The sequence below is a fragment of the Pteronotus mesoamericanus genome, unplaced genomic scaffold (genome assembly GCF_021234165.1).
Source record: "Pteronotus mesoamericanus isolate MK-2021 breed Mesoamerican mustached bat unplaced genomic scaffold, CSHL_Meso_final scaffold_21, whole genome shotgun sequence".
Taxonomy (NCBI): Eukaryota; Metazoa; Chordata; class Mammalia; order Chiroptera; family Mormoopidae; genus Pteronotus; species Pteronotus mesoamericanus.
Window position 1 is genome coordinate 28,250,231 of NW_026555310.1, and position 27,941 is coordinate 28,278,171.

The following is a 27,941-nucleotide window of genomic DNA, read 5'->3' on the forward strand; positions in this document are numbered from 1 at the left end:
AAAAAGGCTGAATGTATCTTTGCCCTTTAAGATTACATTTAGTTTGTAAAGGAGACGTGGCTGTGAGCAGGAAAAATACTCAGGAACTCTTATAAAACAACATACGATTTCTTATGAATTGTGATCTGCATGTCATTTCACACTTTAAGGTCTCTGGATGCTTTCAAATCAATTGAATGTTATAGTTTACTTGGTAGTGTATGATTTCTTTCTTGGCAGCATATGAAATAACAGTGCCTCTTACAATCAGTGGCATTTTAGAATCTAGAAAATAGAAAATAATTAATATAAATAAATTCAGAAAATATAAAATAATTAAATGGCCATTTATGTTATGGCTATCAACAAATATTTATTTGTCAAAAAGTAAACCTTTTTGCCCTGGCTGGTGTGGCTCAGTGGGTTGAGCATGGTCCTGCAAACCAGCGGGTTGCCGGTTCTATTCCCCAGTCAGGGCACGTGCCTGGATTGCAGGCTGGGTCCTTGTTGGGGGCATGCAAGGGGCAACTGATGTTTCTCTCCCTTTCTTTCTCCCTCCTTTGTCCTTTCTCTAAAAATAAATAAAATCTTTTTTTTAAGTAAACCTTTTATTAATACATAATTAATAATGTTAATATCTATTACCACAAAACTGGAGGTCATCAGTATACCATTATTGATTCCCACTGTCTAGCTCAAGGTTCAATGTCCCCTTTCTCAAAATGCAGGCTCAGCAAGAAGTCCCTCAGCGTTGGTTCAAAGCTACCTGCGCAAGGAATAAACAAAATAGCACAGTGTCAGGCAGAAGGACCACCCAGTGTTCCCAGAGACACAGTGAAAGTTGTACTTTCAGAGAAGTCATATTTCAAGGGGTGAATTGGGGGGGAAGATGTGCTGATGGAGGCGTCGGGGTGGCACAGGGTGAGAAACACGCCAGAGCCAGAGTGCAAATAAAAGCGCGTTGAACATTGACACCACAGTCCCGGATTCAGATCCTAGACAAGCCACATACTGGTTTTTGTCCTTGGGAAAGGACAAAATCGCTTAAATTTTGAGCCTCGAGTTCCTCCCCAGTAAGATATTTGTTTAGTTGTGTGAGGAATAGAGATAATATTTGCAAAACACTTGGCAGGGAGAGCAGGCACTCAATAAATGGTAATAAAATTGTTTAGAATATTTTGAATAGAAGGAGTGGATGTATAAAGCCCTGCTTTGGAAAATTGATGTGGAACTTGTGATTAAAACAGATTGGAGGAAAGAAACTGGTAACTGCGATAGAAAGCTAATTAAGATGCTTTTTCAATTGTCCAGAAGAGAGGTGGGGGTGGGGAAGGCAAACTAGGGGTATCTGTCAGTGGAGAGGCGGCAGTGAGATGTCTCTAGAGGCGGAGCTGCCAGGACTGTGAACCTGGACGACGCAGTACCAGCAGAGGACAGAGCCTGAGCGGAGAGGCCTGGAAAAGCACGGGAGGAATCAACGGCTCCAAGTTTAGCCCTGGCGGTGGACAGAAATGTGGAGCAGGGAGGAGGTTCTCCACCGCCTCTGCCTAAATCCTCTACGGGGGCCAATCAGTTTGCAGGCGCCTCTCGAACGAGTCAGACTTAGTATAGAAGGAGGAGCGGAGAGTGACCAGCCTGGGATCCGAAGACTCAGCGGCTTCCCCAAGGTCCCCGGGGGCAGCGCGGTAGAGGCGGAGCGCCGCTCTTCCCGCCTCTTCACGGCCTAGTGCGCCCCACCCCGGGTCCTCCCAACCGAGCGCAGTTCCGCGGGGCGGAGTCCGAGGTGCCCCCGCCCCCCCCTTTCGTGCCACCAGTGCTTGCTCGCCAGGTGACCCTCAGTCGCCCCCGGTCGCCCTAGGCGCCTCTGCCATCCCGCGTCCGGTGGTCTGTCCGGAGCGCCGCGGCGACACCATGTTGGGCATGATCAGGAACTCGCTGTTCGGCAGCGTAGAGACGTGGCCTTGGCAGGTCCTGAGCAAAGGGGACAAGGTAGGCCCGCAGGGCTGCCGAGGACCCGAAAGGGGCTGCGCCGGCCTCGCACCCTGATCGGGGCTGGAGCGGGTTCTGACGGGCCGATGGGACAGGAATGTGCCCCGGGTTGTGCGTTAAGACTTCTGCTCTGGGCACAGCCCTGCATTGGACTGGGAAGGAGGGAAGACGCCCAATGGAGCGGGCGGAGGGATCTGCTGGGAGGAGGGGACACCAACAGGCCAGGTCGATTGGCGGGGACAATCCCGGGTGGCGAGATGGACAGCGCCTGTTGAATGCTCATTTAAGCGTTCTGAACACTTGTTTTCTGAGAAAACCTCGGTTGCTGAAAGGCCTGAAAAAGTGCAGTCCTTAAAAAACTTCCAACTTCTAGTGAACTGAGTATGAAAGAACGAGATATAGCTATATGTGCAAGGCAGGAGCACAGGGCAAGCAGCAAACCATTCTGCCAGGGGGTGGGGATGAGTCTTCGCAGAGGAAGTATCTTCAGCTGGACCACAGGGATGTGCGGGAGTGCACAGAGCAGAGACCCCAGAGACCCAGTGAAAGGCTGCTGACAATGGAGCTCCCAGCAGTGGGTGTCTGGAATACAGGATGAGAGAGTAGGGTACGACTTCTGTGTTCCCCTGAGATTGACGTCACTGCCAACGCAGGCAAATTGGACTGCCCCCTGGAAACAAGGAGTCTGCCACTAGAGTATAATCTCCTTGCCGACGGGTACTTTGTGCACTTAGTGACTGTTTCGCCACTAAGTGCCTCATTTATTAAAGGGCTGTCTGGGGGCCAAGTTCTGGTACCTAGAACAGTGATCATCGCACAAAAGCCCTCAGCCGGACTCCGCATTTTTCGAGCAGCTATAGCGAGAGGCCTGTCATTTCATCTGTCCGTGTCTCAGCTTCCTAAGCTATAGGACAAGACTTTTAGCCCTGCTCAAGGCTACAGACATTCAAATGCCTACAAGCAGCCAGGCAGCTAATGGAAATGAGTGAATTGGCTGTTTTAGACTAAAGGCAAGGTGGGAACTGCAGCAAATCAAAAAAAGAACTTGGGGCTTCATCGACAGGGCAGCTCCAGGCGGTTGTTGCTATGCAGTGATGTGAACCAGGGTTACCAGATTTTTTTAGGGAAAACCAGCAATCCAGATTCTCATGTGAAATCTCAATTTAAAGTTAACTCATTCAACAGGTAACTCTGTTGAGTGCCAGCTGTGTGCCAGGCACTCTTATAGGCAATGGGGAGAAGACAAAACTGACGTAATTCCTATCTTCATGGAACTTGCCTTTTAGTGGCTAGTGAACAAATAAGTCCTATGTATCAGATGGTGATTGGTGCTGTGAAGAAAGACAAGCAGAGAGGAGGAGGAAGGAATGGAAGTGTTCAGACTGAGGCTGTGGTTTTAAGTAGGGCAGCTATGTCAGTTTTAACTGTTGGCAACTAACAGCAAAAGCCTGAAAACGCTGCAAGCTGAAGGATCTGTCTGTGGTCGGATCCTGCCTGTGCACGTGCCAGTCTGTGGACCTGCCAGTCTGTGGACCCAGCATAGTGATCTCTAGGATCCCTGTAGGCCACAACACTTGAGGAATCCACAGGTTACCAGTGACTCCCAGAGCGCTTTTGTTTCTGTAGTAGAATCTGGCTTCCTTGGTCATTTCCAGTTAACAGACCATGCAAATGCAGGCTGATGGCCTGGGCGGCTCTGCTGCCTGTTTGCCCCCACCCACTTCCTGCTCTGCTCTGTGTGTCTCCAGGTGGAGTCAGGGCTGACCCTCGTGGGCCATTTCCAGGCTCCAGTGTCAGTGGGCTCCCAGCGAGGTTCGCCAAGTGGAAGGCAGTAGTGGGAGATAAGAGGGCTGGAGGAAGGGAGAAGGCAGGGTATCTCTCTCCTTCTTCACCTTGTCATGTTTCTGGCACGAGGAGCTTCTCTGTGGCTCTTACTAGAGAAGCCACCATGGTTCTGGCTCAGATACCAAGTGACCCAGGCAGCTGATCTCAGGTCACAGATAATCTTCCCTCTCACTCTATTAGGGTGCTTACTAACCTCTCAATCACTCTGAACCCTGAAATTCCCCAACTAGAAGAATGGCAAGGCCTATCTGTATAACAATTAATTAAGATTCTTGTAAAGTGTTCAGATACTTGTAAAGCTTTCATATATATGAAAATTCAAGGTGTTCTTATTTTGAAGAGAGCCTCTCCCTGAAATTTTCTTTTACCCTGGAAAGAGTCTGAGTGAGAAACTGTTGTCCACTCTCCTGGACACATGGATGGCACACGCTGTGCCCTGTGTAAGTGGGGTTTGTTGGGCTCGCCAGATGTTCAAGACTGATTCCAGGCACCTAGAGAGGAGCCCCAGGCAGCTGCAGAACTTATCATGTGCCTCCTGCGTTGCTGGGGGAGGGAGGAGGACACATAGTTGCTTCGTTGTGTTGGGTGAGTCTTGTGGGTGCTCAGAGCAGCACTGACAATAATAACTGACCTCTTTATGGGGTTTGTGTCCAGCCTGCGCGCACTGGTTGGGACCCGACTGCCTAGGTTTGAATCCTGGCTCCACCGCTTGCCCAGTTGGAACTTGGGCACATCATTTACTTAGCCTCTTGCGCTCCTTCCTGTTTCATCTGAAAATAAAGATAAAAACACTAACTTCTTTTCACAGGATTGCTGGAGGGATTGAATGAATGAATCTATGTAAAATGTTTAAAATAATACCTAGCACATAGGAAGTACTCAGTAAGGTTGATTATTGTGATTATTGTTATTATCATTTATATTTTATGAAGAGAAAGTTGGCTTTCACAATCAGCATATATACCTACGCAAGTGGCAAGGGGGGAAAAAAACTGACCTTGCAGAGAAGCTTGCAAATCCCATACCAAGAAGCATTATTGTAAGATCGCTCTTTGGGACTTGAACTCGACCAGGGGTCCCACTGGATATTGAAAATTGGTGACCATGAACCAAAACGCATGGTCCTAGTAACTGACTAGGACCATGAACTAGCTGAATATGTGTGGAGAAGGACTGTTATTCTATGGAACAAGGAAAAGTACTTAAAGAAATCAGACTCAAAAAATCAAATGTGTTAACTCTATTAACTTGGTTGCTTTGTTTTCTGCAGAAAGAGAGAACTCAACTCCTTAGAATAGTTTTGCAATATCCATTTCTTAAACCTAAATTTTCTCAGAGATCCCGAGGTTCAAGCGAGACGTCCTAGACATAGAGGCTGTGAAAACAGGTGGTAGCTGCCACAGAACCCCCTGAAAATATGTGACAACCTTTTCTCCAGGATAAAATATAAGTAGATGAGGGTCTCATCTCTCTACCCAGCTATGGCTGTTGCATTTCTTGCCATTAGAGTAGAAACCAGGTTTCACCCCACAGCCTCCTTTCTCACATATAGAGCGCCTACTACACGCAAAACGTAGAGATACAGCTGTAAACAGTGCAGACTATCCTGGACCCCAATGGGGTTTATGGTTGCAAGTGGAGTTTAAAAACATTATCATTCCGTTATAATTGCAACAAGTATTGTGTTGTGAAAGTACAAGGACCTATAAAAAAAGTCATTGGGAGCTTGTTTTTCATTAGGATGCTCTCTGAGGAAGCGACATTTAGGTTGGGGTCTGTTGGGGGATTAGGGGTCCGTGAGGCAGACAGGAGAGGAATACTCCAGGCGGAGGAAGCAGCAGGGACAGAGGCCCTGAGATGGGGCTGGTCTTAGCAATTAAGGAAATAGCAGAAGGCAGCAGAGAGGTAGTGCCGGTGTAGCTGACAAGGTCAGTAGAAGCTGGGTGGTCCCTGAACCATCTGGGATAGGCTAAGAACGTGGTCAGGGAAGGCTTTTAGGCAGGGGATTAATGAACACAATTCAATTTATATAGAATGTTCTGTAAACATTCTATGGGCAACGTCAACCTCATTCACAGCTTTAGTTACCCTTTATGCTGATGAATCCCAAATGTCTATCCCTGTGCCAGTCCCCCGCTGACCCCCCCCGACCTGTGTGTCCAGCTGCACAGAGGGCAGGTCGCTCATCTATAGCAGGAGGCAGGTGAACTGACCGACGTGCAAGGGCCCTTCCGCTCTAGCGTTACCTGCCTTTGGAGATCACAGGAGGGAAGGACCACGCAGCAGGAGGAAGTAGAGCTGAGCTAAGCCTTAAAGATGGTTGGCTTTTCATGGGGGCCTTGGCTTTCTGCACCGAACTGGATTGCTTTCTTGGCAGTCTTTCAGGGGAACAGGCGGAGAGCACAGATCACCTATACTATTCCACAGAACTCAAGACTCAGTCACATTTGCAAAATCCTATATTTGGATCACAAAAAAAAAAAAAAAAAAACAGTTGAACTAATACGGAGTACATGAAACTGACTTGCTGTCAGAGCACTATCATTGGACTAATGGTTACAAGCCCACCTCCATCTGACAGCCTGCAAGTTCTTCAGGATCTGGGCCTTGCCAGAACCTCTGGCCTCCCCTCTTGCCCTGCCCTACTTGACAGTCACTGCTCCAGCCACCACGGACCATTTGCATTCATCACCAGCATCACACTGTTCTCCATCTCTTCTCTCCCACCCCTGCGGTGCCCACTGTCTGGAACTGCCCTCCCTAAACTGTCAGCGCATTGTATAATAATTGTATAATATTGCATGAAACATCATTAAACATTCTATAACAATTTGTGTAATTCTTACCACCCAGCTAGACTGCCTATATCATACTGAGCTCCAAATCTGTAGCACCTGATGCAAGTTTTCAGTAAAGGTTTATTCAGTGAATCCATGCATCACTGACTGAGTGTCCAGTTGGATGATCTGAAGCCCCTTAGAGTCAGCGTAACCTACCCAAACACATACGCACACACCCCTATGCTCCCCAAACTAACCTAAGCAACTCTCTTCTATGGTCTCACACTGCCTTTACACTCCTTGCCCCTTAAACACATCATTATATCATAACCTGTTTCCTGGCTACTTGTATCAGACCATGGCTTTCATGAGGTCCGACATCATCTCTTTCATCTCTGTCTTGTAGCGCCTGGCACAGTGCTACATAGTAGATGTTCCATACTTGTTGGCTGTCAGCACTAGAGTAAAAATTTAAATTTGAGGACTTATTGGGGATGAAAACACCTTGACAATTAGTAAGTAACTTTTCTATTATCTGTCTGATTACATCGTGTTTTCTGAACATGATAACTTTAAAAATTAACATCCTTTGAAATCTCTTTATTCATACAAAGTACACCGCTTTTTTACTTTATCTACAATTAAATATGCCTCCTTAGCAGTTGGAATGAGTCAAATTGTTCTTCACTAGAAGTAGTTTGGAAATGTATTTCATTTGGATATTGCTTCCCCTTGGAACGACTTCCAGTCGCATAGGACTACATTGCAGAATGCAGTCCTATTTAAACCTTTGTGCTCGAAGTTTTCCAGAGATATCCTTGAAGCTCCTTTCATCCATAGATGAAATGCTGTCATGGTGGGTTGCTTCAGTGACCTCCCTTCCATACTGAGAATCATTACGTTCTGTGTAATAAATGGGAATGTTTGAAACTGAAAAAATAAAATCACATTCGGGGGCTTACATTGTGCTTCCAGCTTCATTTTGGTAGCTGTGTGGTCTTAGGCAACTGGATCTCTCCAGTTCTTCGTGGCCTCTTTGGTAAGATTAGTTTGATTGGGTGAACTTTAAAACCTCTTTCACACTGAAATTCTGTGATTCACAGAGTGGTATGTCTGGAATTTAAAACATGATAAGGGGTAAAACTCAGTGGGACTTCCCGTGAAGGCTGACTCTGGTCTCTGCTGTAACAGACAAAGGCAGAAAGAGCAAAATACCTTGAGTTTATGTAACAATTTGCTATGGAAGACGCTGGAAATGGCAGGCTCACCAAAGGGAGGGCCTCACAGCAGGCCACATAATGAGTAGGCGTGAGGCCCCTAATTTGTGGGCCTCTTTGTGGCCTCTTGTGGCCTCTTGTGGCCACATGAAAATCTTCCAGGAAGTCAAGTAAAAAAGGCAAAGAAGTAGAACACAGAAAAAAAAAAAAAATTGTGGCCTCTTGATTCTTGGTCTGGTGTAATTTCACCCACGGGGTGAAAGTGAAGAGCTGTCGAACAGGGTGCTGACGGTGACGGTACAAGTGGCTCATGGTGGCTGGAGGGCTGGCTGCCACGCAGGGCAGGGCAGTTTATGAAACCGGCACTCAGGGTTTGCTTTCAGGTTTCCCTAGCCCCTATCTCACTACTCTCCTTAATTTTTGTATTACAGAAACAATAGGTATTTTTTTACAGTCTAAGTATAAAATTATAATAGTACATGTACCTTAGCTTCTCACACTGCACAGGCCACTCACAGCCCCACGGTCCTGCCCTTCTCCAGGGAGCCATTGTGTCCCCTTGGGAGCTGAGCATCTTCAGCGTAGGGTGTCACAGGAAGGCCTGTTCGACTGGCCTGGGGCCGCCCGTCCTTTATCTTGTCTGTTTTCCACATCATGAGTAAAGGAGGCAGCTCCTCAATCAAGAAACATCTATTGAGGGTCTCACATATAAAGCTCTGTGGTATGGTTCCTACCCACAGAGATTTTACAGCAGACTTTTCCAGTGTTCTGTTACCAGATAGTGAAATCAACGCAGAGCACGTTTTTCTGCTCTTAGTGGAAATAATAAAATTCACTCAAGTAGAGTAGAAGTAAACAGAATAGAAAAATAAAAACAAAAACAAAGGGCAAGTATATCAGAATGCATCCTGTCTATAAGGGTAAAGTATTATTTTGTGAAACTTTGTTTCAATCATGTATATGTTCATGGTAGGACATGATGTAAACATGTATTTCTTGTTCTGGATTGTAATTTTTAAAAAGTTGGAAAACATCGCCTCACAGTATGTTCAGAAATACAAAATTGTATTATTGAGATAGCCGATGGGGGGAGGGGAGGAGATGAAGGAGGGTTGCATGGGTCTGTGTGGGAGGAGCAATGACCCCGGACAGAGACTCCACGCAGAGGACCCAGACGAGGAGAGCGATCGCTGCCAGGGAGGCCGGAATGTGGGGCGGTGGAGCTGAGCCTTCAGGGCGCTGGTGGTAGGACTCAGTGAGGTGTGTTGGGGAGAGGAATCACACCTGGGGGCAGAGTGTGGACAGGACTGCCCTGATTCTTCTAGAATGGCAGCCCTGCTACTGGAACGAGGCTAATCTGGGGCCTTCGAGTTTGATGGGATAGTTGTTGTATTTTTTCGTTTCCTCCTTTCCAATTTTTTCTTTTCTTTTTCTGAATCTCCTGTTATTCAGACATTGGATCTCCTGGGTGGATCCTCTGCTTTTTTTTTTTTTTTTTTCTTTTTTCTACTTCTTTGCCTTTTTTACTTGACTTCCTGGAAGATTTTCTTCAATTTAATTGTCCGACGCTTCTACTGAGTTGTTTGTTTGTTTTTTTTAATTTCTGTTGTATTTTTAATCTCCATGAGCTCTCTGATCTCTGAACATTCCACTTTTATAGCATTCTGGGGACGTTCTGGGTGATTTTAGAGAAAATGTCTTCTTTTCCCTCTCTGAGGAAGTGTTTTCTGCTGGCCCTATATTAGTAAGAAATCCCAGAACCTGTTTACGGCCCTTCATACTCAGGGCTGACTCTTCCACCGTGTGGCCATACCCCAGCCGTTATGGGTAGTTGCTCCTGCAGCCGGATTATCACTGCTCCTAGAGTCACCCCAGGTTGCTTCTGTACATCTCTTAAGCACTGCACATTCTCTTTCTCTAGGGAGAAGTGTCCTACGAGGAAAGGGCCTGTGAAGGCGGGAGGTTTGCCACAGTGGAAGTGACAGATAAGCCAGTGGATGAGGCTCTGCGGGAAGCAATGCCCAAAGTCATGAAGTATGTGGGAGGCACCAATGACAAGGGTGAGTGTTCCCGAAGGACGTGGCCCTGGTCTCAGGGGAGCCTCACGTGGTCTCACTTCATCAGTGGAGAATACAAGGGAGAGGCCACAAGGCACCTGTCGCTACCTGGTTCAGTGACACGTAAACTTGCTGTGCTGCCTGAGCAAGGAAGCTTTGAGAGACCACACTGACTTCAGCCCAGCCCACCCCTCACTCTGTAGTATCCCTGCTTGATATCACTGAGTTTGTGCTTTTCGCTCAGGTACGGTTTTGTTATTGTTGTTGGCGGTGGTGGTAGTGGTGGTTGGTGGTACTTGTTTTGTTTTGTTTTTTTTAACCCTACAGCGCTTGTGTCTTTGGGTTGGTAGCCTGGGCGAAGTGTGCCCATGTGAGCCAAGCCACAGAGACAGGGCCAGCGTCTGACTCCAGGCCACCACCCGCACGCGGGAACTCTCCACAGCCAGCCCACGGGCAGCTCAGACTCTGCAGGGTACTGACTCTGCGGGGTACTGACTCTGCAGGGTACTGAGGGACAGCAAGTGGTGAGTCTCCCTCAGGTCCCTGGCTCTGTCCTGGCAAAGAAACAGTCAGAGCCCTGGCCAGGTGGCTCAGTTGGTTGGAGGGTCATCCCAGTGCTTCAGGGTTGCAGGTTCGATCCCCAGTCAGGGCACATACAGGAATCAACCAAAGATGTATAAATAAGTGGAACAACAAATCAATGTTTCTCACTCTTTCTCTTTCTCTCTTTCTTTCTCTCTCTCCTCCTCTTCCTTTCTCTAAAATAAATTTTTAAAAGAAAAAATAAAGGAAATAGTCCTGATGAGCATTTTAAAAAAAAGACTCAGCAGGCAGGGCTGGCTGCCCCCTTATGACAGGCCTGGAGTGCCGTGTACCAGTTAGCATGTAAATCACATGAATTTAACTGGTAAGCTCTCTAATTTGGACTATACTTTAGAATCACTGCAAACCCAAAATGGGTCAGAAAGCAAGGTGAAAAGGGAGATGTCATGTTAATTTTTGGGATAGTTCTCAAGCTGATAATTTAGAAGGTTAGAAACTGGGGTTAATCTCCGTAGCATTTACTAGGACCCAGTAATCAGGCTTTGGGCGATAAGCTGACCTATGGGAGCTCAAGAAGAAATTTTTTCTTCTTAACACTATCATACCATTTTTTAAAGAAAATATGTATAAAATTATAAAACTCCTTAAAGAAAGTGAACATAACAAAATAGCACCCCTCATCCATCTTTTCTAGCACAACCGCCTTTTGCATGTATTTCTTTAGGGCTCTTTAACAGGCTTTTTAAATGTCATCATAGTGTTTGTGTAATTGTATATCCTGCTTCTATTACTTATTTCATCACTATTTTCTGCTGTTGCAAAATAGCCTTCTTCAGCATAATTATTACTAGCTATAGAATATTGCATCTTGTGCCTATAATTTACTTAGATATATTCCTATTTTGAGACTATTTATATGGCTCCCAGATTCTCATAAATTCTGCTGCAATGAATATCTTATTACCTAAAGCCTTTTCTGTATTTTGGGTATCTCCTTAAAATTGATATTTAGATAGGAAGTGATTAGATACCGATATATTTACCCTCTTGATATATGTTACCAAATAATTTTTTTTTCCAGAGAAGTGGAATCACTTAGCTCTTACTTCCAATATATGCAAATTGGAGGTCTTTTGTGTTTGTCTAACTACATATGTTTATGCCACACGTGTTTATTATTAACTTCCTGAAGAGAAAAGACTGTGGTGGAAGGAGAGTGAGACCAGCCGGCCGCCGCAGGCCTGAGCGAGTTCTGGCTCTCACTCCCGCCTCACTCCGGGTTTTTCCCTGTGCAGGAATCGGGATGGGGATGACCGTGCCCATTTCCTTTGCCGTGTTCCCCAGTGAAGACGGCTCCCTACAGAATAAGATCAAAGTCTGGTTCCGGATTCCAAACCAGTTTCAGAGCGACCCGCCGGTTCCCAGTGATGACAGCGTGAAGATCGAGGACAGGGAGAGCATCACCGTCTACTCCAGGTATGGAGACGATGCCACCGCGCTTCGACGCATGAGAACCGCGGGGAGTTTGGTTCACATCCATCACCCGATGTGGTTTCGAATTATTTTTTTTCAGATGAGAACTCTCTTAGTAACTTTCAAATATACAACACAGTATTGTTCACTGTAGCCACCTTACTGTACATCACATCCCCGGAACTAATTTCTCTGATCGCTGGGAGTTTGTACCTTTTGACCACTTTACCCATTGCTCTCACCCCGCACCTCTGGCAACTACCAGGATGTTCTGTGTGTCAATGAGTTTGTTTGTTTTTTTTTAATTCCACATGTGAGATCAGAGTATTTGCCTTTCTCTGTCTGACTCATTTCAAGGTCCATCCACCTTGTCACAAATGGCAGGATTTTATATATCACCTTTTCTTCATCCATTTATCTGTAGATGGACACTGATGTGTTTTGTCATGTATAATGCACACCCTTTTGCCCCAATTTTTGGGGGAAAAATAAGAGTGTGCATTATACGTACGCATAATGATTACACACCATGGGTATAATATTGGGTATAATAATCCCATGCGCAGAAAAATGTGAGGACACATTATACACAAGAGCTCATTAAACACTGCAAAATATGATAAGTTGTTTCTGGATCTTGGCTATTATAAATAATGTTGCGTTGAACATGGGGATTCAGATCTCTCTTAAGGTAGTAATTTTATTTCCTTGAGATATATACTCAGAGGTGGAATTGCTGGATCATGAGGAAAGTTCTATTTTTAATTTTTTGAGGAGTCTCCATACCGTTTTCCACAGTGGCTGCACCAATTTATATACCGACCAACAGTGGACAACAGTTCCCTTTTCTTCATATCCTCGACAACACTTGTTATTTCTTGTGGTTTTGATAATAGCAGCTGTGGTAGTTTCCTTGCTTTCTGGTATGTTTCAAGCACACCTTGACATTTCTTGCTCTACAGCTAGAATTAGTTGTTTCTCTAAAGAACCCTGGTTCCATATGGTGGGGAAGGGTATTTATTTAAAAGGACTATTAAAGCCAGGTCTGTAGAAATTTCCTTTTAATTCTCTGAAATCTAAACAGATGAACAGAACAAATACAGTGTACAGCCTGGCTCAGTGAATTGTCCTCTTCCCTGGGTCTACAGTCCTATTAGCATACGATCATTCCTCACCTAGCCACTTGGTGTCACTGCACAGTCAAATGTGCATTTAAAGGTACTTCACTGTGGGAGGCAGAGGGAATGAGGCAGTAGAAAGTAAAAGCCCTCTTTCAAATGAGTGCATTAGATGACAAGATTAATTTTAAGACAAAAACCTTGCACCTGAATTCAGCCTTCCTTTTCTCTGGTCTTGTGAAGGATGTCTACAAAGGGATCAGACATTTATTAACAGGATTAATTCATGTGCTTTTAAAATGACTAGAAGGCTATGAAAAAAGTAACACTACCAGAATATTTTTCATTTCCACATGAGGCAGGAGAATCATTTTCACACTTGGGTGAGTGGCCCCGCCCCACGGCACCGCCCTCCCTCTGCTGTCTGTGAAGGCCACTGAGGTCAGAGCGCGGCGCCCTCTGCACCTTTCGCACTGGGTTCTCAGGGAGACCAACGGCAACAGAGGCTCGATGGTTTTAATGGAAGCTCTGTGGTTTTAATGAAATGTCCAGGTATAAAAGAAAGGGTTAAAAACACGGAGTTCATTGTCAGGGAAACCCGGCTATAGTCCCAGCTCTAGTGCTCAATGACTAGGACCCTTAGCTTGTTGTTAAGCCTCTCTGTGCCTCAGTTTCTCACCTGTAAGCTGGGAGTAAGAGCACCAAGCCCATAGGGTTGTTGTGAGGATGGAATGTGATATCTGTAAAGGCCTACAGAGTGCTAGACGTGAGGCGAGTGCTCAGCAAATGTTCTCGATTTCATGATTTCATCTCCCTCTGAGAATTGAAGTTTTCTTAGAATTAACAACAGAAAGGTCAAGTTACTATAAATATACTCATGTTCAAACCTCAACTCCAATAACTGAGTTTTATAACTCCGGGCTTTCTGAGCTTTAGTTTTCTCATCTATAAAATAGAACATACGGTGCATTACTGTGAGGTCCGGGGTCTTGGTCCTTGCCTTCCCTGCTTTTCTCTATTTTTCCTTCTTCCCTAAAGATCTTAGTCCCCTCCCATAGCATCACTTGCCACCCTTTCATCAGTAACTCTGCAGCCTGACTTCTGCCCAGCTCCCTTGACTGTGTTATCATTCATCAGACTCACCGTCATCACACTCACTGTGAAGGCTAAGGTGAGGGCATTCACTCATTCACTCATTCATTAAAAAAAAAAAATCGCATACTTATTTTTCACCTCCTCTGTACCAGGAATTATCTTAGGTCCCAAAAACATAGCAGGGACCCAGCAAAGTGATTGCTCCTTGAAGTGGGAGAAACATTTGAGTGGAGAAAACGCACACACACACACAAATGTCTCAAGGTAATTCAGTGAGTTGTTTCAGAGATAAGAACTGGTATCTGTGGATTGAAAATATAGGAAAGCATATTTATACTCAAAAATAAAAACATTCTGCCACGACCAGTGTGGCTCAGTTAGTTGGGTGTTGTTCCACAAAGCGAAGGGCCACTGGTTCAATTCCCAGTCAGAGCACATACCTGGGTTGCGGGTTTGGTTCGGGTCAGGGTGCATTTGAGAAATAACCAATCAATTTCTCACATTAATGTTTCTCTCCCTCTATTTCTCCCTCCCTTCCCCTCTCTCTAAAAATAAATAAATAAAACCTAAAAAAAAATCATCCTGACATAAGGTGTCTATCGGTAAAATGAACAGATGACAAGTAATGAAGTCCTTGCCCTGGAGAAATTCAAGTACCATCTGGACAGACATATGATAATTATGCTGTGTAATGTTGGTACGAAGTGGGAAGTTTGGCTCAATTTGGCAATTGAGTGCTTCTGATATGTAAGCAACCTTACCTCTCAGAACCCTGCCAATAGTAAGATTCTGCTGTAACACTTAATCATCTAATATCTCAATTAATCACCATTCATTTCCCCCCAATTGCTCAGCTGTCTCACCAGTCTTTTACAAACCATCCTTGGAAGGGGCTTCAGTCACCATTTCTGAGTGGATGAGCCCAAGGCCACGGGGCTAGTGCTGCCTCTTCTCCCAAGCACGGGCCTTATTTGCATCTCCTGCTCACTGGGAGCTATCGCCAAGTAAACCTCCTCCGCTATCTTCTAGATCAGCATGTCTGAGACAGGACTCAACTTTCCTCCCCAAATCGGATCACCTGTTCTCTGTCTTACTGAAGGTCCCCTTCACCCTCCTCCCCTTCCTGTTCAAATGTCATCCTGACTCCTTCACCTTCCACATATAATTATCGGCCTGGTTCTAGTCACCTCCTAGCTGCCCCTTCCCTCCCATCCACACTGCCACAGGTCTTCATCACCTCTTGCCTAAACAGTTGCCATGGCCTCCTGATTATTTCCAGTTCTTCCACCTCTGCCCTTCTAAGGTGTCCTTGGATCACAGCCAGCGCAAAAGCATAGGGCTGATCATACTGCTTCTCCCTGCTGCTCAGCTCTGGTCATGGGCCTTAGCCCACCTCTGACCTACGCACACATTGCCTAGGACAGAAGCCCAAGCGAGTAATAAAATGCTCCTTCCCCATCAGTAGGGGGATGGGTGAACTTTCAGTTGGATCCCCAAATGCTGAACCAGGCGGGGAAGCCTAGTAAAAATGCCTTGACGTGGCATTTACTGCCCTCCGCACATAGCCCACTCCTCTGCCTGATTCCTCAGAACATTTCACCCCACCTCCCAACGGCTCCCCAACACACACACAACATCCGCTTCCATACCTCCACTCACTCAGCTCTTCTCAAATGTTCTCCTCAGTCTCTGCTTATTGCAAGCCCTGGGAGGACAGGAATTTTTGTCATGTGGTTCATTGTTCCATTAAGAAGAGATGCTCATTAAATAGTTGCTTAATATCACATCCTCCATAATGCCTTCCCTTCGTGTTCTAAGTCAGATCATCCCCTATCGCCCACCCCCAGATCATTCTGTTTGTGCCGTATACCTCCATTCTAGAACATTCAGCCCTATATATCGTCTTTATGTCTTTATGTCCCAACTACTACAGTTAGACTTTGCAAGGGCAGAAAGACATCTTTATCATCTTTACAGCTCTGTGGTGTCTTGCTTGTGTTTTGTGCTCAGTGATGCTCAGCTCAGTAAGTTTGGTTCGACCTGATATAGCGAAACGCCTTATGGTGTTAAGCCTCTTTCCCGTTGACATGAGATTGTCAGCTGCTGGTTTTACAGATTCTTCGACCTGGCACAGAGCTGCATGCACAGCAGACTCTCCACAAATCTGTGTTGACATGTTGATTGTTAGTTTCAGACCAAGCTGGATGGTCATGCTCAGGGTTATTCCATTTCTCTTTCTTCCTCACTGCCTGCCTTCATCAGACACTCCCCGAAAGATAACATGTTAGGATTATTTGCGTCCTTGAACCTGCATCATTTCCTCCCCCAACTCCACCTCTAACTCTTCTAGCCCTTTTTAGTCAGCGTCTTCTGTATTTCTGGAATCCAAGACATGTGTTATCTCCTTGGTTCCCATGGCAACCAAAAAAGTCTTTGTTAGGAATGCTGAGCTCTGATGTCGGGTGAGATAAAATACAGCGCCCCCAGGAGAGCTTCTTTGAAGATGGAGACTTGTTAACAGGCTTACAAAAATAATATATAGACTTCATGTTTATTTCCTTTGAGGAGCTCCAGGCACTTTATGAGCAAGCCTTAGCTCATACTTACACATGCTCGTGAATCTGGAGAGCTGTGGGCACTGTGTTGTCACCATCCGAGTACAGCTTGGAGGCTGAGGCAGAAGGGAATGAGGCGGCTTGTCCCAGAATGCAAGCGAAGCAGCCAGAGCTGGGCTTCCTTCATTTGTTAGGATTATGTGCCTGGTAGGGTTTGGCGTCCTTGCTTGTTTATGCCGTCCTGTGACGTGGTTGGATTAGCAAGAAGGAGAACACAAGTATCTGTTCCATAGCCCACCCAGCTTTGCTTATTTCTAGTACAAGGCTCCCAGGATGAAGCAACAGCAAAATTTGTATGCACCAGCATCTTGGTCCACGTGGGGATAAATGTAAACAGTTGGGGTTTTTTTCCCAATAATGAACTTAGAAATCCCTGAATGAAGACATTCTCCGTACCCTCTCTGCCAGTCCCCTTGGACTTCTCAGACAGCTCCTTCTCAGGGCCCTTTGCCCAGTCCTCATCCTCCACTTTGGGACTAGGAGTCCAAAAAGCAGTTTACTGATTCTCTGTTTGCTCACCATCTACGCCTGGTCTCCCTCCTTACCATGATTCTAACCGGCACCTACTCGTGGGCAACTCCCATGTTTCTCTCATCTCTTAACTCATCTATTTCCCAAATCAAGAACTCAGGCTCCAGTTCTTTCCCAGCTCTAAGGAGATTGTCACAGTGCCTACCACACACTAAGGTACCCAGTAATTGTGGCATGACTGTGTTTCACAGAGGCAACTTAAGTATAACAACGTGCCCCAAACCAAATTGTTAACCCTCCCCAACTCTTCAGCCTAGAACCCCTGCTCTAACTAGTGGCATCAGTTCATCCAGAGGCTTAGCTGGAAGCCCCAGAGAGTCCCCAACTCCCCTCTTCCCAGCCTGCCCTCGGCATCCAGGCACCTCTCAAATTTGCCTTTGTCCAGGCCTTCGCCATCTCACACTGGGCTGTCCCTGGCCTCCAGGGACTCCATTCCTCCTGCCCCTCCACTGCCACCGTAGGGACCTCTCCAAAATACAATCTGATCATATTGGTCTCTTACTTTAAAACACCTTCATAAGTCTACCTTTGCATCTGGGGTCAGGTTCAAAGTCCCTTCGCAAGGTACCTCCAGTCAGTCCACTATTCCTATTTGAATTCCCACTACTGTCCCCTTAGTATGTATTTCAGGTGTTTTTATACACGTGCATGAACGTGGAGGCAAACAGACTTAAGCACTATCATCTTTAGGTCTATCAACTTGAAGAGAGTAACTTCTGTTGTTTATCCCAGAATCGTTCATTTAGCCAAGGAGTCTAATGTGTGTCAGGCACTGTGTTAGGTGCTCAGGATATACCAGTGGGCAAAAAGTGACAAAGATCCTTGCTTTCGTGGAGAAAAAGTAGATCAAAGGAAGGAGAAAGGGAAGGGGAGAGGGTTACAGGGGTGTCCAACGTGCAGCCTGCAGGCTGCATGCAGCCCGGGATGGCTATGAATGTGGCTCAACACAAAATCTTAAATTTACTTAAAACATTATGAGATTTTTGTGTGATTACATATCACAGCGTATTTAAAGTGTGGTCCAAGACAACTCTTCTTCCAGTGTGGCCCAGAGACGCCAAAAGGTTGGACACCCCTAAATAAGATTAAACTGAGTTTGAGATTAGACCTAATTGAGAAGGTGAGATTGCTAATTGAACCACTCTTTTAGTAGTAGGCTCTCTTCCGGTGTTCATGATACTCTTTTAGATCACCATCATATCCCTCATATCCTGAGTCAGGGAATTGAAGGGCTGTTCTCAGCAAATTGTAAAGTAACAATAATAGCTACAATTTCTTGTGAGCTTACAATGTGTAAAACACTGGACTGAGCAGTTTGCACAGTCTTTTCTCTTTAATCTTCACAACAGCCTTCTGAGACAGATGCTCTCCTCCCTATTTAACAGATGAGAAACAGATTAGAGAAATTAAAGCATTTGCCCAAACCCATGAGCTAGAAAGTGGCAGAGGTAGGAATTGAGCACACAACTAGCCATTTTTGCCCCCAACTGATGCATGGAGAGAGTTGCAAACCACTCCATTGGATATTTCCAAAAACCAGTAGCTTAAAGAGCCAACATCAGCCATTTTCACAAGAGAACAAGTTAGTGTCGCGGCAGGAGAGAGCCTACGGAGAGCACTCGACACCTGTACCTTCATCCAGCATCTGATTATTTTCAGACAGGTAGTTCTCAATCTGTAGACATTCTTTGATAATAATTCCAGTGTCTGGCAGGCTTTTATTGCCAGAAAAATACTTCCTTAATGTTCATCCTCTGTCTTCTAATCCAGTTTCCTCTCATTTGAGCCTCAGTGAAGCTAGAGCTCAACTTTCTTCATCTGCCTTATAATTGTTCTTCGATATAGTTGAAGAGCCAAGCCTCCTCTATTCCAAATTGGTCTCAGCTCTGTCCCTGTTCTGTAACTGTTGTCTAGACATTATAATAACCAATCTCTTAAAGATGAAATCCTAGGTGTTTTCACGTCAATAACCCTGTAATCAACGTGCTGAGTGCTTGCTGAGCATGACTAACCACTTATAAAAGAGCAAAGCATGAGTCAGAGAACCCCACCAAAAATAATGCATTTGGCCTAATCTTCGCCTGATGCAGATTCAGACTTTTGAGTCATAAAGCTCGTTAGAAATGGGAATGTATTTGACTCTAATAAATATTTTAGGGCAACACAGATTTAGAGTGGTATATTTAGGGGAGGCCACAGGACGAATTTTGGAGCGTAGGCTGATGACGTAAGGAGAGAATAATAATCTTGAAAAGAGTGGCTTTATTGCTTTCCTGTTTCCACCTTCTGTCATCACGAGAAAAGCCTGGTTTTAAAAAAGTCTCTTTACTAGAAAAAGAAGACTTTCATGATTTGATCGGGGAAGGATTTATTAGAAGTAATTATTTATTTGGGGCATGCCTAAAGCTCGCCTAGGAGCCCTCCCAAAGCTTCCTCAGGTCCCTGCCTTTGGTAGCTCTGTTTTTGAACAAAGCTGCTACTTCTCACTGCAGCAACGTGCTCACTGGAAAACTGCTCTGTAGGGGGAGGAACATCCCCTGCAGCTGCACCCCAACTCCCCTTTTTCCTGCCTCCTCACCCAGCTGGAGAGCGAGGCAGAGCAGAGGAGCAGCTGGGGCAGTAGAGGGAGCTAGAGAAAAGGGGGAAGTTCAGCCGACATCTCTGCGAAAAATCAGAGGAAAAAGGCAGCTCACATTTAGTATGGAACTGTTGTATTTCAGGCTCTGCCTCAGAGGTTTTCACAACCATGCTTCTTAATTGCACTTAATGCTCATAACAACCTTGGAGGAAAAAGAAAACACATCCCAATTTTACAAATGAGGGTCTGCAACTCAGAGAGGTCAGACCTACCCATCTAAGAAGTGGCAGATTCACAATCTTACCACAATGGCATGATTGTCATAATAAGCATGGCGAGGGACCCCCACCCCCACCCCGCCGCCCCGTCTCAGAGACCCATGTCCTTTCTTGACCAGCCCCTTGCTCTTGTATCCTCAGGCAGTTTGGGGGTTATGCCAAGGAAGCCGACTACATAGCCCAAGCCGCCCAGCTGCGCACCGCCTTGGAGGGCACAGCCACCTACCGGAGTGACATCTACTTCTGCACCGGGTATGACCCTCCCATGAAGCCCTATGGACGTCGCAACGAGGTCTGGCTGGTGAAGACGTGAGCCAGCACCTGGGGAGGTGTGCTTGTTGCCTCTCACTGGGCGAGCAGGAGGGGCTTCAAACTGCAACTTCAGCTCAGCCAGCATTCCTTCCAAGCCAGTTACTGCCAGTTTTCTGAGATAAGCCTCTTCAGTATACTGGGGTTCTTTTTCTCATGGTGGGAAATACAGCTGAGATAGGCTGCATCCCTCTAATTGATCTAGAACGTTCTGTGGTAGACCAGGAAACCCTCAGCAGCATTTGTGCAGCTACCTGGGCCTCAGAAACCTTGATACTTTAAAATTATTGAATCTGCATTTTTTGTAATTGAGGGGAAAATGTAATTTGTGTGTGATCTTTTATCTGTGATTCTTAGAAGAGCTTTGTCTAAAAAGAAACTGAAAATAAAGTTCTTTGACTTAAACAGCTGAGGCAAATCCTAAGTATAATTATTTCAAGACTCTGCCATCTTTGGATGCCAGAGGGGAGGGTGTTGGGGGACTGGGTTAAAAATAAAGGGGTTAAGTATAAATTGGTAGTTACAAAATAGTCGTGGGGATATAAAGCACAGCATAGGAAATATAGTCAATAATATTGTCATAACTATATATGGTGCCTGATGGGTACTGGAAATACCAGGGAGAACACTTTGTAAAGTATATGATTGTCTAACCATGACGCTGTACACGTGAAACCAACACAAAATAATACTGGAAGTAAACTGTAGTTGAAAAATAAAAAATATTTTAAAAGATTCTACTATCTTATAGATAATTAAGTTAGGAGTATTACTGATGGTGTTTACTGTGGCAGGAATCCTATATTTTAGAGTTTCCAAGTCCTTCGGGATATAAACCCACAGACCCCAGTGTAGGAGGACATGCACCGTGTGCTTGGCCATCTCCAAATCATAGATACTTACCGTGGCTGTGTTGTAGTGAATCCACGATCATCAGCGGAGGATCCTATTGGCAACTGTGGTCCACGAAGGGTCCAGGAGCCAAAAAAAGTAGCTGGAGGAGAAAAATTATCCCATTCCGACACACAACCCTACAGGCAGGGAATTTGCCCTAAGGATATATTCAATGAGATGAGATTAGAAAAAGCTGGGGTCCAGTGTCATTAACTGAAAAGGATAGAAATGAAAGAAACAATGTGTGTAGTTTGACGTGCAGAGAATGAAAGGGGACCCGAGGCAGTGTGAAAGGGTGGGGAGCCAATGAGGACAGAAGAGCCCAAGGGTCACAGGGCACAGGGAGGGGGCACGGATCCCCCAGAGATGACGGGGCGGTCCTGTCAACGGCCCTCCCTGGGAGAGCGGGAATGGTTCTCCAGAGAACGCAGCTCAGCTCCCCAGTGCAGATCACCGCAGGAGTAGCGAGGGCTCCCGGGGGCACTCACAAGGGAAGAAATCAAAAAAGCTTTACTCCTCAGCACGAAGAGTTGTCATTGGACATACAGAGGGATTGGCTAAAGAGAGGCATGGAAGCTCTGTCATCCCTGTCCCTGGTGCTGTTGCAAATAGTGGCCTCTTCTGAGGGACAGGCCTTGCCTGACTCTGAAGGCCAGTGGGAAAGCACACCAGCCCCCAGCCTTGACCACCTGATAGACTCCAGGCTGCATGCCTCACATCCACCCTGCGTGGTCCACAGCCACGGGCTGGGAGGGGGACACTGTCATGACCCCCACACACAGATGGGGGTGCCGAGGGTCCCCCAGGCTCACACCCAGACTCAGGGCCAAGACAAAGGTGCAGCCACAGGGGCCTTAGTCATGTCCAAGAGTTTGAATTTTAGTCTAAGAAAAATGACAGATCAGTTGATGGCTTTGAGCAGGAACATGATACCACCATGTTTGAGAGGGAAAATTCTGTCTTCAGTGTGGAAAATGGATTGGAAGTGGATGTGCCAGGAGGCAGGGAGACCAATCACAAGACTCTGAGTAAAAGATGATGGAGGCCTAAATGAGGATCATGGTGTGGGGAAGGGAGGAAGTGGACAGTTTGGAGAGAGAAATAGGATCAGCAAGACTTGGTGAGCAACAGGTGAGTGAGATAAGGGTGAAGTTCAGTGCCTACGATGGGGCTGCCACTCTCTGGTGGGGAGCACAGGTGAGAAGCAGGTTGCCTGGGAATAGTGCCCACCAGAGAGAATGTAGGCCAGTGTTTTCTCTGAGTGAGGCCACCTCTTAGGCAGTTGGAAGTATGTCTGTTGCTAGAAAGAGAAACTTAACCCAAAGATATACGGTGATGTCATCAATATATAGATGGAGTGGATGAATTATGGACTCTTCCAGGAAAAGGTTGTGGAGTAAAGAGGGACAAGAGCTTAGGTAAGAATCTGGAGGAACCCCAATATTTAGAGGAGAACTGAGAAAAAGAGCCAGACAAAGATCTAAAAGAAACAGCCAGTGGTATAGGAGGAAAATCGGAGGGGGCAGGGGGGCGGAAGAAGTGACCAGTGATTATTAAACTCCACATCATGAAGTGCCATGAGGCAAGCCCTAATGATCCCGAGTCCCGTCTCCACTGGTACCATCCTAAGACATGGTACCATCTTCTTCCCTTGGCCTCTGCAGCGGCCTCTTAACTCATCTCCTTATCTCTGCTATCTCCTCCCTTTGGTCCATTTTCTACCCAACATCCACAGGGATCTTTGCTTAAAAACTCAGTTTGCCTTTAGCCTAAAAGGCAAACTCCATTTTGAGACCTGCCAGGCCTTGTGTGACTCGGCCCCTGACCCCTTCTCTCATTCCTGTCTTTCAGATCTCTCCCTCGCTACCCCGCAGCCACAGTGAACGCTGACTTCCTCAACCGTTCTACGTTCTTTGTGCCCAGAGGCCTTGGCACTAGCTGTTAGATCTGCCTAAAACCCTTTTTACCTCCTTTTCAAGTGGCTGGGTCTTCTCGCCCTACAGGTCCAAACTTCTCCCCCTTGTCCTCAAAGAGACCTTCTGCGACCCCTCTTTCTATATAAAATAGCCACACACACCCCAGAGTTCGCCATCATAGCATTATCTTTTTTCATTCCTTCCTAATACAAACCACCATTTGTAATGTTTGGGTTTATTCATTTTCTTTTCTTCTGTCTCTCATCACTTGATTGTGTTTGAAAAGAAAGAGCCCATACCTGCTCTGTTCTTCATTATATCCCAGCCCCTAGTACAGGATCGCGTATCATTTACGGATGAAGGAAGCTATAACAGAAAACTGAACCAACAGTTGCTTAAACTGATTAGGTTTCATTTTCTTGCATAGCAAGAAATGTAGAGATAGGTTTAGTGGCCCAATGGTTACATCTTTGTGCTGGTCTTGCTCTTTCCCTCATGATCGCAAGGCGGCTGATGTGGCTCCTGCCTTCTCATCCATGTTCAAGGCAGAAAGAAGGGGACAGGATGAAAACCTGTATCATCAGTTGCATGTCTCATTTTTTGAAGGAAAAAAAAATTTCCCAGAAGTTCCCCAGCAGATTTGCACTTACGCCTGGTGGGCCAGAAGTGGCACTTAGGGCCACATGTACCTGCAGTGGAGATGGGAAAGTGTATGTGTTTGGCTTTCCAGCCCTGCAGTGGAGAGCAGCAAAGGCAAATGATATTCAGAATGGCTTTAAGGCAGTTAATCTATAGTAATTTCTGCAATGGGACAATGAGTAGGTATGCACACCTGGAATCAAGAGTTTGGGAAGGTGAGAAGTGGGAGACAGCTGGAGAGACTGACTGAGGCCAGATAGCAGAGGATCTTAAAGGTTTCAATTCTACATTCTCACTTCTGAGCCACTTGCGAACAGATCAGGAGGACGGTGCAAGCACTCTCCCCACTGCCTCCTACTCCCCCCATGACCCCTTCTCCTTTGAAAATCCGAAACAGTGGAGCATCCTCAAGGTGAAGGAAATGGTTGGCAGTCCCCTCCACCACGACGAGGACAAAGGGGTGATTGGACAGTGTGGGTATAGCGATAGAGTAAAGAGGGACAGGAGCTAAGGAAATAAATTGTTCATTCTCATTCTAGATTCAATAATCAAAAACAGAACCACAGAGACCAGGGTTGCTCGTTGCCAATCTATGAACTTAAAAAGCAGTCTCTTTCCCTTACTCCAACCTACTCTTTTGTCAATATCTTTTCCAAAATAGATATTGATGAGAAGACTTTCTGGCCCCAGCTCACTCTTCCTTTCCCTAGGGTCTGGAGTAGAGCTTATGGCCAGTTTTTTAGATTGTTGTATAATTAAGTTGAAAAACAGTTAACAGAAGGGTACAGATATAAACAAATATCCAAACTATGCTCTGGGCTGAGTGCTCAGGATGACAGGCTTCAGGATGCAACCTCTCTGGAACTGCTTATCTAAGAATCCTCTGCCTTGTGGCAAAAGCCATCTTCCTGTGTCATTAATCCCCTTGTGCATTTTGTGAGCAACACCTAGTAAACTTTGTTCCGCACGTAGCACAACACAATACCACCCTCTCCTGCTCCTGAGAGTGTTCAAGGATCATCAGGTGATTGTGTGTATAAACACCCTGGCACACTTCACTGAGTTCTGGGAGTTGTCACCACTTGTTTAAGGAAGACCTCCCTCATTTACATTTGGCTTCTCCACTCGTGAGTAATGTGCCTTTGATCTTTGAGCCCAGTAATTAAAGCTTCACAGCATGCCCCATTGATGGGTATTTAGTTGGTTGAATGCCATGGATTTTGCTTTTGAATCCATATGCTTGACTAGCTCTAGATTTTTTTTCTTTAGAAATATTTTGTTTCTATAACAACCATCACTCTAGGAATTTGGGGACAGACCCGAGCAATATCCAGAAATTCATAATCAAGAATCAATTCATGTCAGATAGGAACACCAGAGTGGGCCAAAGGTGCGGCAGACATTGGAGTGGGCTGTGTAAAGCTCTCATAATCAGACTTGAGGTAGAACTTGGATCATTTTCCCTGGCAATGGATTAATTAGGCTTTCATCGAAAAGTCTTTTTATGAGCAGGCTCAAACCCCAGCCTCTTCTCATATCATGCCTCACCCTCCCTCCTGGGTTCCTTATCCTCCAGTAGCAAGAGAATAAGGCTGTTTCCCTAAGGCACTCCCCACCTCCCTGCCAAGCCTTTGCTCACACTGCTTCAACACCTAGAATCTCCTCGAGCCTGCCTATCCCTCCTCTACCCATCCCTCAAGTCCCAACCGAAGAGTCCTTGAATTCTTCCTTGGTCCCTCCAGTTATACCCCCCTTCCTCTGTAATTTATGGTCCCTCCACCAGCCCCATATGATAAGGCTATGTGCACAGTAGATGCTCGGTCTTACTAATATAGATTAGTTTTAAAACTTACTAATTTAAAAAAATAAGAGATATTCATAGCTCACAATACTGAACATTCACCATGTCTTGGGCACTAGGCAAACTCATTCCATGAACTACCTTATTTATTGGACACAACACCCCTATGAGGCAGCCACTGTCCTCTCTACCCCATTTACAGATGAACTGGAGCAGCACACACAGGTTCATTAACATGCTCCTGGCTACACAGATGGTACATGACCAAGCCAGAATTTGAACTCAGACAGTTTAGCTCCAGGACCAAATACAACTAAACACTTAGTGCAGTATCTGGTTTCTTTGTCTGGCAAGAAAGGAAATGAGGCAGAATGTGACTTGACAAGTGAGCGCCCTGGGTGGATGCTCCCTCCTCCCTGTATAATTTATTTTGAAGCTTGGCCAACGTAGCAGGTATAATCCGTGTGTCCCTAGGGTATATGCCACTGCCTGGAATTCAGATGAACAAACTCCATGAACTTAAAACTCCAGAAATAACACAAGTACCCAACAGCCACCTACTTGTCACCTGTTAGGTCAGCAGCCTCGTGTATCATTCCTCCCTTTCTCTCTATAGATTAAAATTCAGCTAAAAGAAGTTCTTGTGCCACCAATACAAACACAGGACCATTTTCCTTCCTTAAATAAAATAATGTTTATGATAAACTTTTAAATACATAATATATGTTTGTAATCATGTTGTCTCTGCTCCCCTTTTAGAGTCCCTCCTTATGAGCTGCCAGATTGTGGGTTTTGCATTACGAGTGGGGGACTCTAATCTTGAGGCAGAGCCCAGTGAAGGCTCAACCATTCTAGGAATCAAGAGGAAGCTTCAGCTTTTGGATGTCTCTTCAAGGGCTTCATGAAGGAAGTGGAATTAAGGGAGTCAATTTCATCCCTAGAAGAGGCTCAATGGCCATTGCAGAGCACCATCCTTGACTCCTTCCCCCTCTCAGAGGATGGGGCATCGCACCTTCCATCCAAGGTTAATCTTGTCGCCTGTGCTGGGAGCCAGCTCTCTCACTTCCTTAGGAATTCCATTCTATTTCACTCTGTCCTTGCGATTTCAATCTCTCCCCCTTGCCTGGCTCTTTCCTGTCAACATACATACCTCATAGAATCATGCTCGCATTCTCCAATTAAAACCAAAAATACTTCCCTCATCCTATCTTGCTTTCTAGGGACTACCTCAGTTCTCTTATTTCCTTCACCAGTTGCCTTTGTGTGTACAAATTATACACAAAGTGCTTTCTTTTCTTTTATTCCATTCACTCTATTCATCCCATTTACTTCCTCTGACTCATTCACAAAGTTCAGCAGGCACGTTTTAGTCCGTACCAGGTCAGGTGGCTCCTCTGGGCTCCTCTGTACTGCTGGACACTAATACCACTTCTTTTTTCTCCCTTGTGCTCCTCCTTTGGCACCTGTGACCTGTCATTCTCCAGGTATACCTACTTCAGACCACTCCCCTACTTTCTTCATGGTCTTCTCTCTGCCTCCCAGCCTTTAAATGTGGGTGTTCTCTGGGTGACATGCCCCACCGTCCATTACCACATCACATCACTCTCCCAAGATGAGCCCATCAATGATGATGCAGCTTATGCCCATAGGTCCTGTGACATCCATGTCCTGGTGACTCCCAAGTATTCATTTCTAGCCCATTTCTCTCCCTGACTTCATTTTTTTCTACATTGTATCTCTTTTCAAAATGTGACCCTTGGGTGTGCAGAAATAAGAAATGGGTTCATTGTTGAGAAATACACTGAATAGTCCCTCTCTTATTGATGCAAAGACGTAACAAAAGCTTTGAAATTATAACTTGTAAGGGCTCACAAGGAATTGATAAAATTATTTCTCTTTGGGGGGGGTCTCTTTCCAGTAGGAAGGGAGGTGGAAGTATTAATTTATTCTTCAAATTATACATAAGTTAGAGTATATAAATCTCAACAACATGTCAGCATATCGCCCCAATTAGATGTGATTTGATTTTCTTAAGTACTGATATTGAGTGTTATTTACTTTTCCACTCCCAGTTCCCAGCAGAATACCAGCACAAAACAAAAGCTCGCTGTATGACTGCGGGAGGAACAAATGAACGAATGTGTTTCTCAATTTATGTTCATTGGGAGATCACTAGGGAATGAGGATGAAGAGGGCTACAGGGGTGTCCAATCTGCAGCCCTCAAGTCGCATGTGGCCCGGGGTGGCTATGAATGCGGCCCAACATAAAATTGGAAATTTACTT

The 27,941-nt window shown here is 45.6% G+C and overlaps 1 protein-coding gene across 1 annotated transcript; it reads left to right on the forward strand.

Moving 5' to 3' along the window:
• Nucleotides 1-1,764: 1,764 nt before the first annotated feature.
• HEBP1 (heme binding protein 1) lies at nucleotides 1,765-21,092 on the forward strand. The gene is made up of 4 exons (XM_054591409.1): nucleotides 1,765-1,968; nucleotides 9,732-9,870; nucleotides 11,706-11,886; nucleotides 20,240-21,092. Exons 1-4 carry the CDS (start codon nucleotides 1,891-1,893, stop codon nucleotides 20,409-20,411), a joined length of 570 nt encoding a protein of 189 aa, XP_054447384.1. The 5' UTR covers nucleotides 1,765-1,890; the 3' UTR covers nucleotides 20,412-21,092.
• Nucleotides 21,093-27,941: the final 6,849 nt, after the last annotated feature.

Excerpts from the sequence above, each read along its gene's own strand:
- HEBP1 (XM_054591409.1), top strand. The coding sequence starts at position 1,891 with ATGTTGGGCATGATCAGGAACTCGCTGTTCGGCAGCGTAGAGACGTGG. Across the intron at positions 9,871-11,705 it reads GGGAGGCACCAATGACAAGG|GAATCGGGATGGGGATGACC; the intron begins GTGAGTGTTCCC and ends TTCCCTGTGCAG. Across the intron at positions 11,887-20,239 it reads AGCATCACCGTCTACTCCAG|GCAGTTTGGGGGTTATGCCA; the intron begins GTATGGAGACGA and ends TTGTATCCTCAG.